Source organism: Lactuca saligna, chromosome 8 (assembly GCF_052625555.1).
Source record: "Lactuca saligna cultivar CGN05327 chromosome 8, ASM5262555v1, whole genome shotgun sequence".
In the NCBI taxonomy this organism is placed as follows: Eukaryota; Viridiplantae; Streptophyta; class Magnoliopsida; order Asterales; family Asteraceae; genus Lactuca; species Lactuca saligna.
The window spans coordinates 44812639-44827591 of record NC_136424.1 but is presented as its reverse complement, the minus strand read 5'-3'; the positions used below and the strand labels follow the sequence as shown (position 1 = coordinate 44827591).

The window sequence follows — 14953 nt, the reverse complement described above, 5'->3', positions numbered from 1 at the left end:
GATAGATAAAAGCAGTCGGTAATGAAGAATAACCGGTGAAACCATGAGATCGGAAAAAGCGCCAGCAATCCAAAAGTGATCGGGTGGGAAAAACGGTGAAGACAACAGGTGTAAAACACGTAGCAACAAAAATCGATAAAATGACAGAAATTGCCCAAAAAACAAAGACGGAAAAAGAAAGCCAAAAGCAGACATGTATATATAAAGGAATGACCATTTTTATCAAATCCTTAACCACTTTACTGTAGCTAAGGTATGATAAATTTAATATATATATATATATATATATATATATATATATATATATATATATATATATATATATATATACATATATATCTATATAGGATATAGATCCGGTAAGAAATTTTTTTTTGTAGGAAGGTAAGAAGTTTTTTTTATACACATTTTTTTGACGAACAAAATAAATGAATCACTAGATGATTCATTTGTAAGATGATTCACAAGAAAAAATTCCCAAAAAACATCTTTATGATTCATTTTTAAGTAAATTAAGAAAAAATTAATTTTTATGATAATTTTAGTGAATAACAACAAAATCATTGTATAAATGAATCATCGAGATGTTTTTTTGAGAATTTTTTCTTGTGAATCATCTTACAAATGAATCATCTAATGATTCATTTTGTTTGTTCGGGAAAAAAATATGTAGAAAAAAAAATTATATATTTTCTTCTTATTTGATCTAGACTATATATATATATATATATATATATATATATATATATATATATATATATATATATATATATATATATATATATATATATATATATATATATATATATATATATATATATAATAATAATAATAAATGGTTCTTACGTGAAGCTTCACAAATGATTGTTAGTAAAGTTATAGAAAAAGTCAAAAATGGTTTCTAATGGACATTCATGACCATTGGTGTGAGCAAGATTTGCACTAGAAGGATCATTTTGGCGGAAAAAAGTTTGATAAAGAAGAAAAAAAAAACAGCCTAAGCCATGCGTGATGTTCGAAGTAAATTCCTCCACGCGCCCCTGTCCTTCTCCTACCATAATCGACACTAATAAAAAAATCAAAATAATAATAAAAAAATCAAAAAAAAATCAAACTTTGTCCCTCCCTATAAAACCCCTTCCGTCTCCTTTGCCACTTCACAAACATCCTTTGTCTCCCTCATCAACAAATCTTTATTCCGAAACTACCCCCACCCCCCTCTCTCTCTCTTGTTAAAATGGAATCTCTGAGTTGCAAGAAAAGAGTCCGTTCTGACTCAGACGAGTCGGGGTTTGACTCAGTCGAAGCCAAAAGAATCCTCCTCGACATTTTGGACGATTCAGATGCGTCCACAGTGAATCACGACCTTGACTCGTTCATGAAGAGCTTTCAAGATGAGATTTCTCCGGTGCCCGAGTTTGGCGCCGGAGTAAATTCCGAATCCCGGCCGGAGCTTGGGTTTCTTTTTGAGGCGTCGGATGACGAACTCGGTCTTCCGCCGACCGAAACGGATACGAATACGACTAATACGACTCTAACCGCATCGGAAAAGATGAGAGTTTTGGCTGAGTCAGTTGAACTCAGTGAGTTATGGGGTTTAGATGATCAGATCCCAAACTATGGGTCATTCGAGTATGAATTTGGTTATGACGATGTTAATGTTAGTAATTATAGTAACAACGGTGAATACGTGGCGTTAGATGGATTGTTTGATCATACAGATCTAGGTTTTGGTTCGTCGGATCTGTCATGGCGGCCGGAAACTTTGCCGGCCCAGTGACATGGATCGATTTTCCGGTTAACTCCTTTAGAATATTGTAAAGTTCTTTGATTTATTTTAAAATTTAAACAAGAATCGTGTTGGAAATTATTATATTAAATGTACACAGTACACACGACTGATAATGAAAATTTAGCTGTTAGATAGCTAATAAAAAAATTAAAACATGACAGTTTAATAATGTAGCCGATAAATTATTTAAAATATATAATCAATGTAAAGCATATTTAGTTAAGTTTTTTTCTTTTTATAAATATTTAATGTTAAATTTGGTAGGGGTTTAAAAAGGTTAAAAGGTCGGTTTAATTAAAAAATTAGCTTATAAGTAAGTTTATTGTTGTTCGACAAATAGAACAATTTAAAAACTCTTTGAAGGCCAACTTTTTTATGCATATTTGTAAAAAAGTTATTCATTTCTGCCCTTTAACAATTTTTAATCTTCACATGTCACCTTTGCCTTCACCGCCATCATAACGTGCATTAAGGTCTACCCTTAGACCTTAAACCAGAGGGAGTGGATGCGGTCTTAACCGTATTCCCCTTGCCACATAAACACAAACACCCTGATTGGTTAATTTTTCTTTCCTCCCTTTTATTTGTTAAAAAAAAAAATCCAAGTGTGATACCACTTCTTAGTGTGGTATGAAACCATACTTTTGTGGTAATGGCTGAGGTAACGCTTACGTGTCACTTCGATTTCATAAGAGAGTGCGGCACCATTACTTCCAGCCTTAGAAGCAACCATCTCCATCTGCCGCCACAAACCTATAAATCGCCGCCACCACCATAAATCTAGAAATCACATACACAAACCTACCTCCAACACCCTTACCACCCTCGGAAAAAGACAAAGTAGAGATGGCGACGGCTAGGTTTTACGACGAAAATAAAGGTTAGGCGTTGTGGTGAAATCGAAATGGAAAGATAAGGGGGTTTTTAATTTTCCGACAGAGGGAAGAGGGTGGCTTAGGTAGTTGTGGTGATCGGAAGACAATGGTGGTTGGTAGGGTTTGATGGCGAAGGAAAGGCGGTTCCACCGGTGTGCACATATCTAAAAATGACAAGACTTTTCGATTTTCCGACATAAGGAGGAGTGTGGCGTAGGCAGCTCGGGTGGTCGAGTGGTATGAAGAGAATGATGTTTGGTGGGGTTTGATGGCGAAGGGAAGGTGGTTCCACCAATCTGTGTAGATCCGAAAAAGGGTTTTTGTTTTCTTGACAGTCGAGTATAGTGGTGGTAACACCGTTTTCTTGAGAGAGAAGGGAGAAGGAGTAGAAAGCTAGAATACAACGGACTAAGGGGGTGGTAGCCTGCTGAGAATGTCAAAAATGGTTAAAGGGAAAACTGAACAAATCTTCCCAAATATCAGACATTAACGTACAAAAAATCATCACAAAGACAAAACCGATAAAACTAGAAAAACTTAAAGACTTTTATGTAAATAACCAACATCAAACGGGTTGAAGAACCCACCAACAATCCAACATAACCTTTTTTGTTTACAAGTACTTATCAAGTAAGGGTCGTGTACCTATCAGTGCTTAAGTGTCACCTCGATCTAGGAGCTGCTTTCTATCCACTTGAGTCATTTCACCCTTATCGACTCGATTCGTATAATTTTTCCATAAAAATAGACAAAGTTCTATCTAATTGATTTACAATTTTACCAAAACTTCTATCCTCCTTAACAAAACAACCAAAAACAATTTTTTATTAAATAAAAATAATTATTTCTATTCTTTTAAAATTATTATAAACATTAAAACCAATCGTTTTAACTTTATACAATTAAAATACTTATTTTTACTTATAAAACTAAATAAAAACATATAAACTTTATTTTATATTATTAAAATAGATAAATCTAATTACCGTTGTGACATTAAAATTAAATAACGGATAAAAAAGATCGCAAACTAACTATTTATCAAAATTTAAAATGAAATTTGCATACCAAGGATCCATGATAATAACATGAAATTGAAAAGGGTTAGAAACGAAAAGTTAAAAGAATAATTATGAAGTATGTCAATATTAAACTTTCAATTTTTCATAAATATTTATATTTTTTAAAATGAAATAGTACTAGACTTTTAAAACGATAAAATTATATTATATGAATATGTAAAATATATATTTAACCAAATGCAAAATTAAAAATTTCCATATTGCATAAAACCAAAAAAACAAAAGATTGTGAGCATGGTTGTGGCGGTGGCCTAAGTCACGGAAATAATTATTATTATTTTATTTTGGTGAGTGATTGCACAAAAGAGCTCCATATGTGGTATTCAAGCTAGCTGTATAGTCCTAAATATATATATATAAATTCGAGTGTATGAAGGTTGTGGGTCAAATAATAATTTATTAAAACCAATGGAACTATTTTGAAATTATGATAAAGTATGGGGGTATTTAAGTAAATTAGGAAAGTATTTACTTTTAAAATGGTGGTATTCTTTTTGTGAGAGAGACAAGTTACGGATTATCTCTTGCCGGCTTCTTTTTACACAAATATAATATTGATATGACGAAGAGTAATGCCAACTGCCAACCTGGTTCAAGGGGCGATACTCTATAAAATATAAATATCTATTTAAAACTATTTATTTGTTTTTTTTCTGTTTTTGAATATTTTTTTTATTAGAAATCATAATATTAGATGTATAAAAATTGATTTCAACATCTTAATTAACATAATTAGACTGAGAAGACCGATAGGTTTTTCACATCGGGATTTGAATAGCTTTGGATTTATAGATGTATACATAATAACCGAAAAATCAAACTAAAACTAAATTAACTGTAACTAAACAATTATAACATAATTATTTTTTTAACAGAGTGTTTGGTTTCAATTTATTGATAACCGAAAAATAATGGTTTAGTTTGGGTTTATAGAAAAATAATATGTTTTGCTAAAAACTGGGGTTGTGGTTCAAAAAAAAAAAAAAAAAAAAAAAGGCTCACGATGATATGTTACGAGTTTATATGGAGCCTTTGGAAATATAGAAATGACCGAACTTTTAATCTGAAGTTTATCAGTACCTTTTACGGAGCTGGGTAGATAAAATCATTAGTGTATCTCTGGATCAAATGCAGAGGAAAATATGGTTTATGTGAATGGAACGTGGATGTCTTTTTTTTTTTTTTTTTTTGTTCCTGCTCCCCTCTAGTTTTTTACTAGTTGGGGTTCATTTTAATATAATTTTGCGGTTTCAAAAAAAAAAAAAAAAAAAAAAAAAAAAAAAAAAAAAAAAAAAAACAGGTCCAACAGAATCGATTTTTAAAGATAATTATACATAATGTATTAACTATATTTAAAAATTTAGTATATTAAATTGATTACTAACTTAGATGATATTTGTTTTTTTAAAAGAGCATCCTAACCATTAAGACACAAATTAAGCATTTACGTTTTAACTCACAAACTGTTATGCTAGAAGACTATATACCTAAAAAGTTCTTTGCACCTTCTTTTTTGAAGGAGATGGGCAAATCTCTTCTCAACTTTGAAGACAATTTCAAGTTAAAAAAACGCATACACCATTTATTTTGTCTTTTCCTTTCTATTTTGCGCGTATGCATTTTCACAAAAGATAAAGCTTAAATGTGTCCACATTTCTTATGCTTTTGCTTCTTTGTTTGATTTTACTTATATTTCCTGCCATAGTGTAGTACATAAAACAAACCATATATATATATATATATATATATATATATATATATATATATATATATATATATATATATATATATATATATATATATATATATATATATATATATATATATATATATATATATATATATATATATATATATTCCCTTTTTGCTTTTTACCTTCCATTGAATTTGTTTTATTTTTCTGGAACTGTCATCGAGTTCCATGAGGATTTAGGCAATTCAAAATTAAAGGTGACGATTTTTGGATGCATGCTAATGTTTTAATATTCCATTTCATGTCATATAAATTTGGTTTATTAACCTCAATTAATCATGTATTTTATAGTATTTTTTCTTTGTATTTTCCTATAGAATAGTAGTTTATTATTGAAACATTTTTGTAAAGTTTTTTAAAAGATAGTTTTTTATGCATTCTACGGACTTTAAATAAAGGTGTTAGTGTATCAGACGACACTTGTCAAGAATCAAAACAAATTTGATGTCACTTGTCAAGTCCTGATGACCCCTTGTTAGGAAGTAATGCGGATAACACACGAAACTAAAAATACACACAAAAAAAAAACATAGTATTTATGTGGTTCAGTCAAGATAACCTATGTCGACGGGCAGAATGAAGTATTATTATTCATAGAGTTCTTAAACAAAGATTACATGTACGACCAACATATATTCGACCTACTCACTAAAGATATAAAATACTCTTTCAAATGACTAACATGCATCCGTATTTATAGACTATGGATCAGACTTAAAACCATTATGGTTTATGCCCATTAATCTAGAGGCTCATGAAAAATGTGAACCAATCACAATCCCGTCATATAATCGCTTTTAGAACCATCATCATTGAGATACATCACATTGGCATCAACAATCCACCGCTAGCACATCATGTGTCATTGAATGACACACCTTGTCACTTAGTGACACGTTCTATCCAATGACGGAGCTACATGGGGCGATTGAGGTACTACAACATTCCCAAAAAAAATTGTATATAAAAAAAAGTTATTTGTAAACATGTCATACATTATTATACCCCCAACTAAAAATATTGTGCCATGTTTTTAATGCCCGAGATAAAATAACTACATGAAATATATTTTGATAATGTTTGAACCCCCATATCAAACATCCTGGCTCTATCATTGCTTCTATCACTTTGTCGCACCTCCAATGCATGACACATCGTTGAGGTACCTTGACGACACATCAATGTGACATTGAGTGACACCTCTTGTGCATGGAACGTCTTGAGGTGCCATTAAGTGGCACATCCTATGCGTGACACTTCTTCGAGGTGTCATTCTCTTGTCGAGTTGGCATTAAGTGGAAACTCCTCCGATACTCTAGTCTTCTGTCAGATGCTCCATCCCAAATAGTGACATCATATTTGAGGAGTGACACCTATCCAAATGTGCCATCATATTCAAGTGTGCCATCACATTCAAGGGTGTCATCATATCCAACCATGTCAATACACTAAAGATAGCCATCCTATCCAAGTGTGTTATCACATTCAAGTGTGTCATCATTGTTGGAACTTTTCTTTACAAAAAATTACAATGTGGGACTTATCCCACATTGGTGGAAGAGAAAACATTTTCCAACTTTATATTCATTATCCCACTCATTTAATCAAATGGATCTACTAATGGGTTAAGTATATTGGGTTTGGGTTGTGATGTTGGACTAGCCTAATTAAACTCGAAATAGGCTAATATCAAGAAAATATTTAATGGTCAAAAGATGGGCCTTTGGGTCTTCCTGATTAATTAAATATATTTTAATTACAAAATTAATTTTTAATTTTATTAAATTCGTAATTACTGAATGACAGGTATTTTGGGAGTTATTTTCGGTTTTGACAGTTTCTAACTGTCATAATCAATACCTAGAAATACATGCTTTTTGTCATTTGTGGAGGGTTACACAAATCATCACCACAAATTCTCTTGCAATTTCGTTTTTCTCTGAAGATGAAAGGGACATAGAAATTTCGACAGATTCAAAATCACTTCTTGGATTGATTGTTGTATCCTCTAGACAGATCCCAACCAGGGAAATTTCTGTCTTAGGACACTACAATTTGCATGCCTCAATCTACATAATTTCATATTTGTGTTTCTGTTGTAAACATCAACATTCAAGTATGTTTTCTGTAAACAAATTCTTGTATATTACATATCTTTGAATTTCGTTTGTTTTATTTCTATTAATTGTGTTGATTGTATACTTCTGTCATCAAAACACATGTGGAAAAGCCTGAGTGAAGAATGTATCAAAATTACATCATCAAAACACATGTGGAAAAACCTGAGTAATTCAAAGGCTCAAATTTCCGAAGATGGCAACAAAAGGTGTTGTTCTATTTAACAACTCTTCATGTTTCCAATGTTCTCACTGATGATTCTCCCTTTCTTCTCACCGGTGTAACCACTGCAGAAGGAACATCACCACCCACTAAAGCCCAATTGGCAGAACATCAAAGGGTTGTGGAAAATTGGAACACAAATGAATATAATTGTAGAAATTATATTCTGAATGCTTTAGATGATTCTCTTTATGATATCTACTCTACTATGACTACTGCAAGAAAGATACGAAAATCACTGGAAAAGAAATAGAAAACAGAAGTGGCATGTTCCAAAAAATTCATGATTGGAAAGTTCATGAATTTCAAGATTGTGGATACCAAATCTATCCTCAAACAAGTGGAGGAAATTCAAGTCATTGCACATGATCTTGAAGTTGAAGGTATGGGTATAAACTCTAACTTTCTTGTTGGTTCAATCATTGAAAAACTTCCTCCTTCTTGGAAGAATTTCAAACTATATCTTAAACACTTAACTAATGACATGAGTTTTGAGTAATTTGTGTGGAAGACGATAACAGGTTGAATGAGAAGGCATATGCAAATTCCTTGGAACCAAGTGCAAACTTTGTTGGAGAATCAAATACTTCAAGGACAAAGCACAACAACAAGAAAGGGAAGCAAGGCTCCAAAAACTCTTCCAAAGATGGAAAAAATCATGACCCTAACAAGAAGAATTTCAAGAAGAATTCTGGTCCATATTATGTTTGTGGCAAAACTGAACACAAGGTCAAAGATTGCAGATTCAGGAGGGGTCAAGGAAGAAACAATGGAGGAACCAATGGAGGAACCAATGGAGGAAACAATGGAAACAATGGTGGTAATTCTGGTAGAGGAAATTATGGTCAAACCAACATGGTTGAATCACCAAATCAGTTTGTTGATGTGATTCAAACCAACATGGTTATCAATTGTGTGGATCGGTGGATTGATACTAGAGCCACAAGGCACATTTGCAACTCTTGAACCGTGTTTTCTACATACCAGAAAGTTTCGGATTCTAAATCAATATTTATGGGGAATGGATCTACTGTAAAAGTTGAAGGAAAGGGAAATGTAAAGCTACAACTGACTTCTGAAAAATAATTTTTTTAAGTGATGTCTTGCATGTTCCTTAAATTACTAAGAATTCGATTTTTGGTCCTATTCTTAGTAACAAAAGGATTTAAACTTGTATTTGAGTCTGATAAGTTTGTTCTCACCAAGGGTGGGATGTATGTTGGAAAGGGATACCTTAGTGAGGGTCTCTTCAAAGTCAGTGTCTTACCTTTGTACTATGGTGTTGAACACCAAACAATAATGTAAACAATGTTAATGCTAATGCAATAATGGACACTACTAGCTCATCTTCTATGTATATGCATGATCCTTCATTTTTGTGGTATTCTCGTTTGGGACATGTCAATTTTCGATCTATTCAAAGAATGGTAAAACTTGGCATGTTACCAAAATGTTCATTAGACAAAAACATAAAATGTGAGGTTTGTGTAGAATCAAAATTTTCACAACATCCTCATAAATTAGTTGAAAAAACTAATGAAATACTTGGCTTAATCCACTCTGATTTATGTGATTTTAGAGCAACACCTACAAGAAGAGGGAAAATTATTATATTTCCTTTATTGGTGATTGCAGCAAGTATTGTAATATCTATTTGTTAAATACCAAGGATGAATCCTTGAATTTTTTAAAGAATTACAAGGCTGAAGTTGAAAATCAACTTGACAAAAAGATCAAAATTCTAAGGTCTGATCGAGGAGGAGAATATGAATCCAAAGACTTTGCTGAATTTTGTTCTTTAAATGGTATTATACATCAAACAACTGCTCCATATACTCCTCAACAAAATGGAGTGGCAGAAAAAAAAAAAGAATAGAACATTGAAAAACATGATTAATTCAATGCTAATTACTTCTGGAGCACCACATAATATGTGGGGACAATCATGTCTTGCAACAAATTCAATACTTAATAGAATTCCTCATAAAAAGAGTGATAAATCACCCTATCATCTGTGGAAAAGGGAGGTTACCCTCTTACAAAATGATGAAAGTGTGGGGTTTCCTTGCTAAGGTACAAGTACCTCTTCCTAAGAGGACTAAACTTGGACCAAAAATCATAGGTTGCATCTATCTTGGACCTGTTGTGAATAGTGCGTCCTATAGGTTTCTTGTGTATAAATCACATGTTGATGATATCCATAACCAAACCATCATGGAATCAGTAGAGGCTAAATTCTTTGAAAATATTTTTCCTTTTAAGGATAAATGGAAAGAGGTTACCTACTCAAGGAAAAGACCTCTAGATGATGGACTGAAAAAGTTTACAATCAAATGAAGAGAGTTCTTCTAAGGTTCAAGAAGAGAACGTAGAACCCAGAAGAAGCAAACGTGGCAAAATTGCCAAAGATTTTGGACCTGATTACATAACCTTTGTAGTGAATAATGAACCCCAAACATATAAGGAAGCCATGGACTCTTCTGAAGCTCCTTATTGGAAAGAGGCAATAAAAAGTGAGATTGACTCCATTGTGCAAAATAACACTTGGAAATTGGTAGATTTGCCACCTAGGTAAAAACCTATTGGGCGCAAATGGATATTCAAGAAGAAGTTTAGACCTGATGGTACCATTGAGAAGTACAAAGCTCGTTTAGTAGCTAAAGGGTATCGTCAAAAAGAGGGTCAAGACTTCTTCGACACATATTCACCGGTTACAAGAATTACATCAATTCGCACATTAGTAGCAATCATAGCCATTCACAATTTGAAATTACACCAAATGGATGTGATAACTGCCTTCTTGTATGGTGAACCAGATGAAGAGATATATATGAATCAAACTGAAGGGTTTGTGGTTAAGGGTCAAGAAAACAAAGTTTGTAAGTTAGTTAGATCACTTTATCGACTAAAAGAGGCTCCAATACAACGGCATGAGAAGTTTGACAAGACATTACTCTCTAATGGATTTAGAATTAATGAATGTGATAAATGTGTTTATGTCAAACAATACAAGAATGCTTGTGTCATCATATGCTTGTATGTGGATGATATGCTTATAATGGGTACTAATTTGGATGTGATCAATCAAACCAAGAAAATGTTACACTCCTTTTTTTCCATGAAGGACTTGGGAGTAGTAGATGTGATCCTTGGTGTAAGAGTTCAAAGAAGACCAGATGGTTATACTCTTACTCAGTCCCATTATATTGAAAGTGTACTCAAGAAGTTTGGACACTATGATGACAAGCCGGTTGTCACCCCATTTGATGGTTCTAGTCATCTAAAGAAGAATAAAGGTGATAGTGTAGCTCAGTTAAAATATACACAAGTTCTTGGTAGCTTAATGTATATTATGAATTGTACAAGACCGAACTTAGCATATAATATAAGTAGATTGAGTTGTTACTCCCACAATCCTAGGAAAGATCATCAGTATGCATTAGTGAAAGTGCTTAGATATATAAAGCATACAATGAATTATGGATTGCATTACACGAGATATCCTTATGTTCTTGAAGGGTATTGTGATGAAAATTGGATTTCCAATACTTCAGAGGCAAAATCCACAAGTGGATATGTGTTCACTCTTGGTGGAGATGCTATCTCTTGGAAATCATCTAAGCAAGCTGTGAATACTCATTCTACAATGGAAGCAGAGTTTGTTGCTTTAGAAAAAGCTACTGAAGAAGCTGAGTGGCTTAAAGGCTTCCTAGAAAGTATTCCTCTGTAGCCTCAACCTGTTACCGCTATTGGCATACATTGTGATAGTATGGTTGCTCTTACTAGAGCACAAAGTCATACATACAATGGCAAGTCGAGACACATTAGGCGCAAACATATTACAATAAGAGACTTGCTGAAGAATGGAATCATTTCCATTAGTTACATAAAGTCAAAGGAAAATATAGTTGATCCCTTGACAAAATGCCTTAGTAGAGAGCAAGTTCTCTTCACATCGAGGGGAATGGGCTTAAAGCCAACACAATGAGTCACCACCTAGCGGAAACCTAACCTAGAAACATTGGAGATCCCATGGTCTAGGTTCAATAGGACAACTAGTTGGGAAGACTCAAAGAAGCACTAACACAAATGTATGCTCACTCCTATGATATTTATTTTGTGTTTTTCCATTAATGATACAGGGATGAATTCTTTATTCTTAATAATGGTAATAGCTTTTATAGTGGAATAGTACAAATTGTTTCAGAATAACATTACCTATGTGAGATGGATGTGAGGTCGCATCTTTGGGAGCTGATATGGTTAAGCTCTCTAAAAGTCTCATGAAGAAATGATTGTTCACGATCGAAATAAGCACAACGGTAAGAACTGATATATGCTTAGATATGATATGTGGGATACTTCTTGTTTTTTTATTCTACTATAAAAAATGGTTAGTTCAAGACTCTAGTTCATTACCCACAAAGTAGATCCAAGTGGTACGCACTATGAAAGGTTCAAGTTTTACAACACCTATTCAGATGTATGTCATATCTTACTTCCCTTATTTGAATATCAAAGTTTACTTATTTTCTATTCAAATGTGGGGTATTAATGGAGTTTGAATATAAAATGTGGGGTATTGTTGGAACTTTGCTTTACAAAAAATTACCATGTAGGACTTATCCCACATTGGTGGAACAGAAAATATTTTCCCACTTTATATGTCTTATCTCACTCATTTAATCAAATGGATCTAGTAATGAGTTAAGTATATTGGGTTTGGGTTGTGGTGTTAGACTAGCCTAATTGGACTCAAAATAGGCTAATATCAAGAAAATATTTAATTGGTCAAAAGATGGGCCTTGGGCCTTGGGGTCTTCCTAATTAATTAAATATTTTAATTACAGAATTAATTTTTACTTTTATTAAATTCATAATTACTGAATGACAAGTATTTTTGGAATTATTTTCGGTTTTGACAGTTTCTAACCGTCATAATCAATACCTATAAATACATGCTTTCTGTCATTTGTGGAGGGCTACTAAAATCATCACCACAAATTCTCTTGCAATTCCGTTTTTCTCTGAAGATGAAGGGGACACAGAAATTTCGACAGATTCAAGATCACTTCTTAGATTGATTGTTATATCCTCTAGACAGATCCCTACCAGAGAAATTTTTGTTTTATGACACTGAAATTTTCAAATCTCAATCTACATAATTTCATATTTGTGTTTCTGTTATAAACATCAACATTCAAATATGTTTTCTGTAAGACTGTAAACAAACTTGTATATTACATATATTTGAATTCCGTTTGTTTTATTTCTATTAATTTTGTTGATTGTATACTTCTGTTATAACAATTATATCCAAGTGTGTCGTGAAACTCAAAATGTTCAAGTCACATTTAGCAAAATGCATGATTGTTTTGAGAAAAAAATACAAATCTATTCGAGAGAAAAATGAATTTTATAGACTTTAAATTTCAATTTATTTTATAAGAGCGTGGACGTTAAAAAGTAAATATTTTTCTAAAAGAATGGACTTTTTTTCTTCTACGATAATAGTCTAGATTTTTTTTACCAATTAGAATACGAATTGCTTGTAAAAACAAGCAATTGTTACTTGTTCCATACTTCCACTGCATCTTTCTTCCTCGGCAGTCAAGCTATTATCGGCTTAAGCCATCAAAGCGAAAAGGCCTACCATTACCAATACTATTCGACAAGCAATCCCAATCAAGTGAATAATTTCCAATTCTCTTTTATAAGTTTATGTTTTTGTTTTTGAATGCTGAGGCATACTTTGTAGTTTGTAATGATTATCAAAATCCTTTGGTGTTAGTTTTGTTAATGTTAATGATTTTATTATTTTAGTGTTGGATGTCCGTCAGGGATGGTAAATTAAAATAAAATAAAATAAAGGCAATTGTTAATGTCATATTGAATGATAATTTTTGGGTTCACATGGATCTTCCTTTAATTAATAATTTATTTGACCTTTTATGTATTATTATTATTATTATTATTATTATTATTATTATTATTATTATTATTATTTTCGTAATACATGCATTTTCTTAATTTTAGTGATTAGTTTATAATATACTGGAAAGGTTACCCCGGCTACGCGGGGTCATAAACTTTTAATGTTGTTTCTGAATCAATAAATATGTCAGACGTAAAAAGTGCAAAGATAAAAAGCACAGGCTTTGCCCCGGACCGTTTTTTTCATGTTTTTATGAAAAAATGTAAAAGTTTTGATTGCAAGAACCAGAAGTGTCAAAATAGCTAAACATTTAAAGGGGTAGAAATTAACAACTTTTAAGAAAAGGGATCAAATTTGTCAAACCGTTAAAGTTTTGTGGCCAAACTTTAAATATTAAAAGGTTCCTAAAAAGTGTAAAAATATTGATTGCAATGACCAAAAGTCTCAAAATGGGTAAAAAATGAGGAACAAAGTTGCCAAAAAAACATCCAAATTTACTATTTCTAACTTTGAAACCCAACAATAATACATGAACCAATTATACCAAAAAAATAACAAGTTTACTATTCCTTTTCTTGAGAACTTTAATATATATATATATATATATATATATATATATATATATATATATATATATATATATATATATATATATGGTTAGGTTCATATGAGACGACCTAATTTTGTGAGACCGTGAGACGCATTTTTTTATTTTTTTTATTTTTTTTATATTTTTTTTAAAATTTTTTTTAGTTAATTTAAGTTCCGAAAATAATATTTAAAAAAAGAAAATTTTGATTTTTCCATTTATTTTGCATTTTAAAATTATTTTTAGAATATGTACAGTGTAATATTTTATTTAGAATATTTCACGTATTTTTCAAAAAAAATAGAATTTTTTTTATTTTTTTAGTTAATTCAAGTTCCGAAAATAATATTAAATTTTTTTTTTAGATTTTTCCATTTATTTTGCATTTAAAATTATTTTTTAGAATATGTCAGTGTAATATTCTATTTAGAATATTTCACGTATTTTTCAAAAAAAAAAAAACGGGATTTTTTTATTTATTTTTATTTATTTTTTATTTTTTTTTAGTTAATTCAAGTTCCGAAAATAATATTTAAAAAAAGAATTTTTGGATTTTTCCATTTATTTTGCATTTTAAAATTATTTTC

General features: G+C 31.6%; 1 protein-coding gene across 1 annotated transcript; it reads left to right on the top strand.

The window, feature by feature from the left end:
* Positions 1–1237: 1237 nt before the first annotated feature.
* Positions 1238–1780, top strand: LOC145009588 (uncharacterized). Its single transcript, XM_078968257.1, has one exon. It carries the CDS (start codon positions 1238–1240, stop codon positions 1778–1780), a length of 543 nt encoding a protein of 180 aa, XP_078824383.1.
* The last annotated feature ends 13173 nt before the right edge of the window (positions 1781–14953 follow it).

Bases quoted from the DNA above. Each gene is read 5' to 3' on its own strand.
- LOC145009588 (XM_078968257.1), top strand. From the start codon at position 1,238: ATGGAATCTCTGAGTTGCAAGAAAAGAGTCCGTTCTGACTCAGACGAG.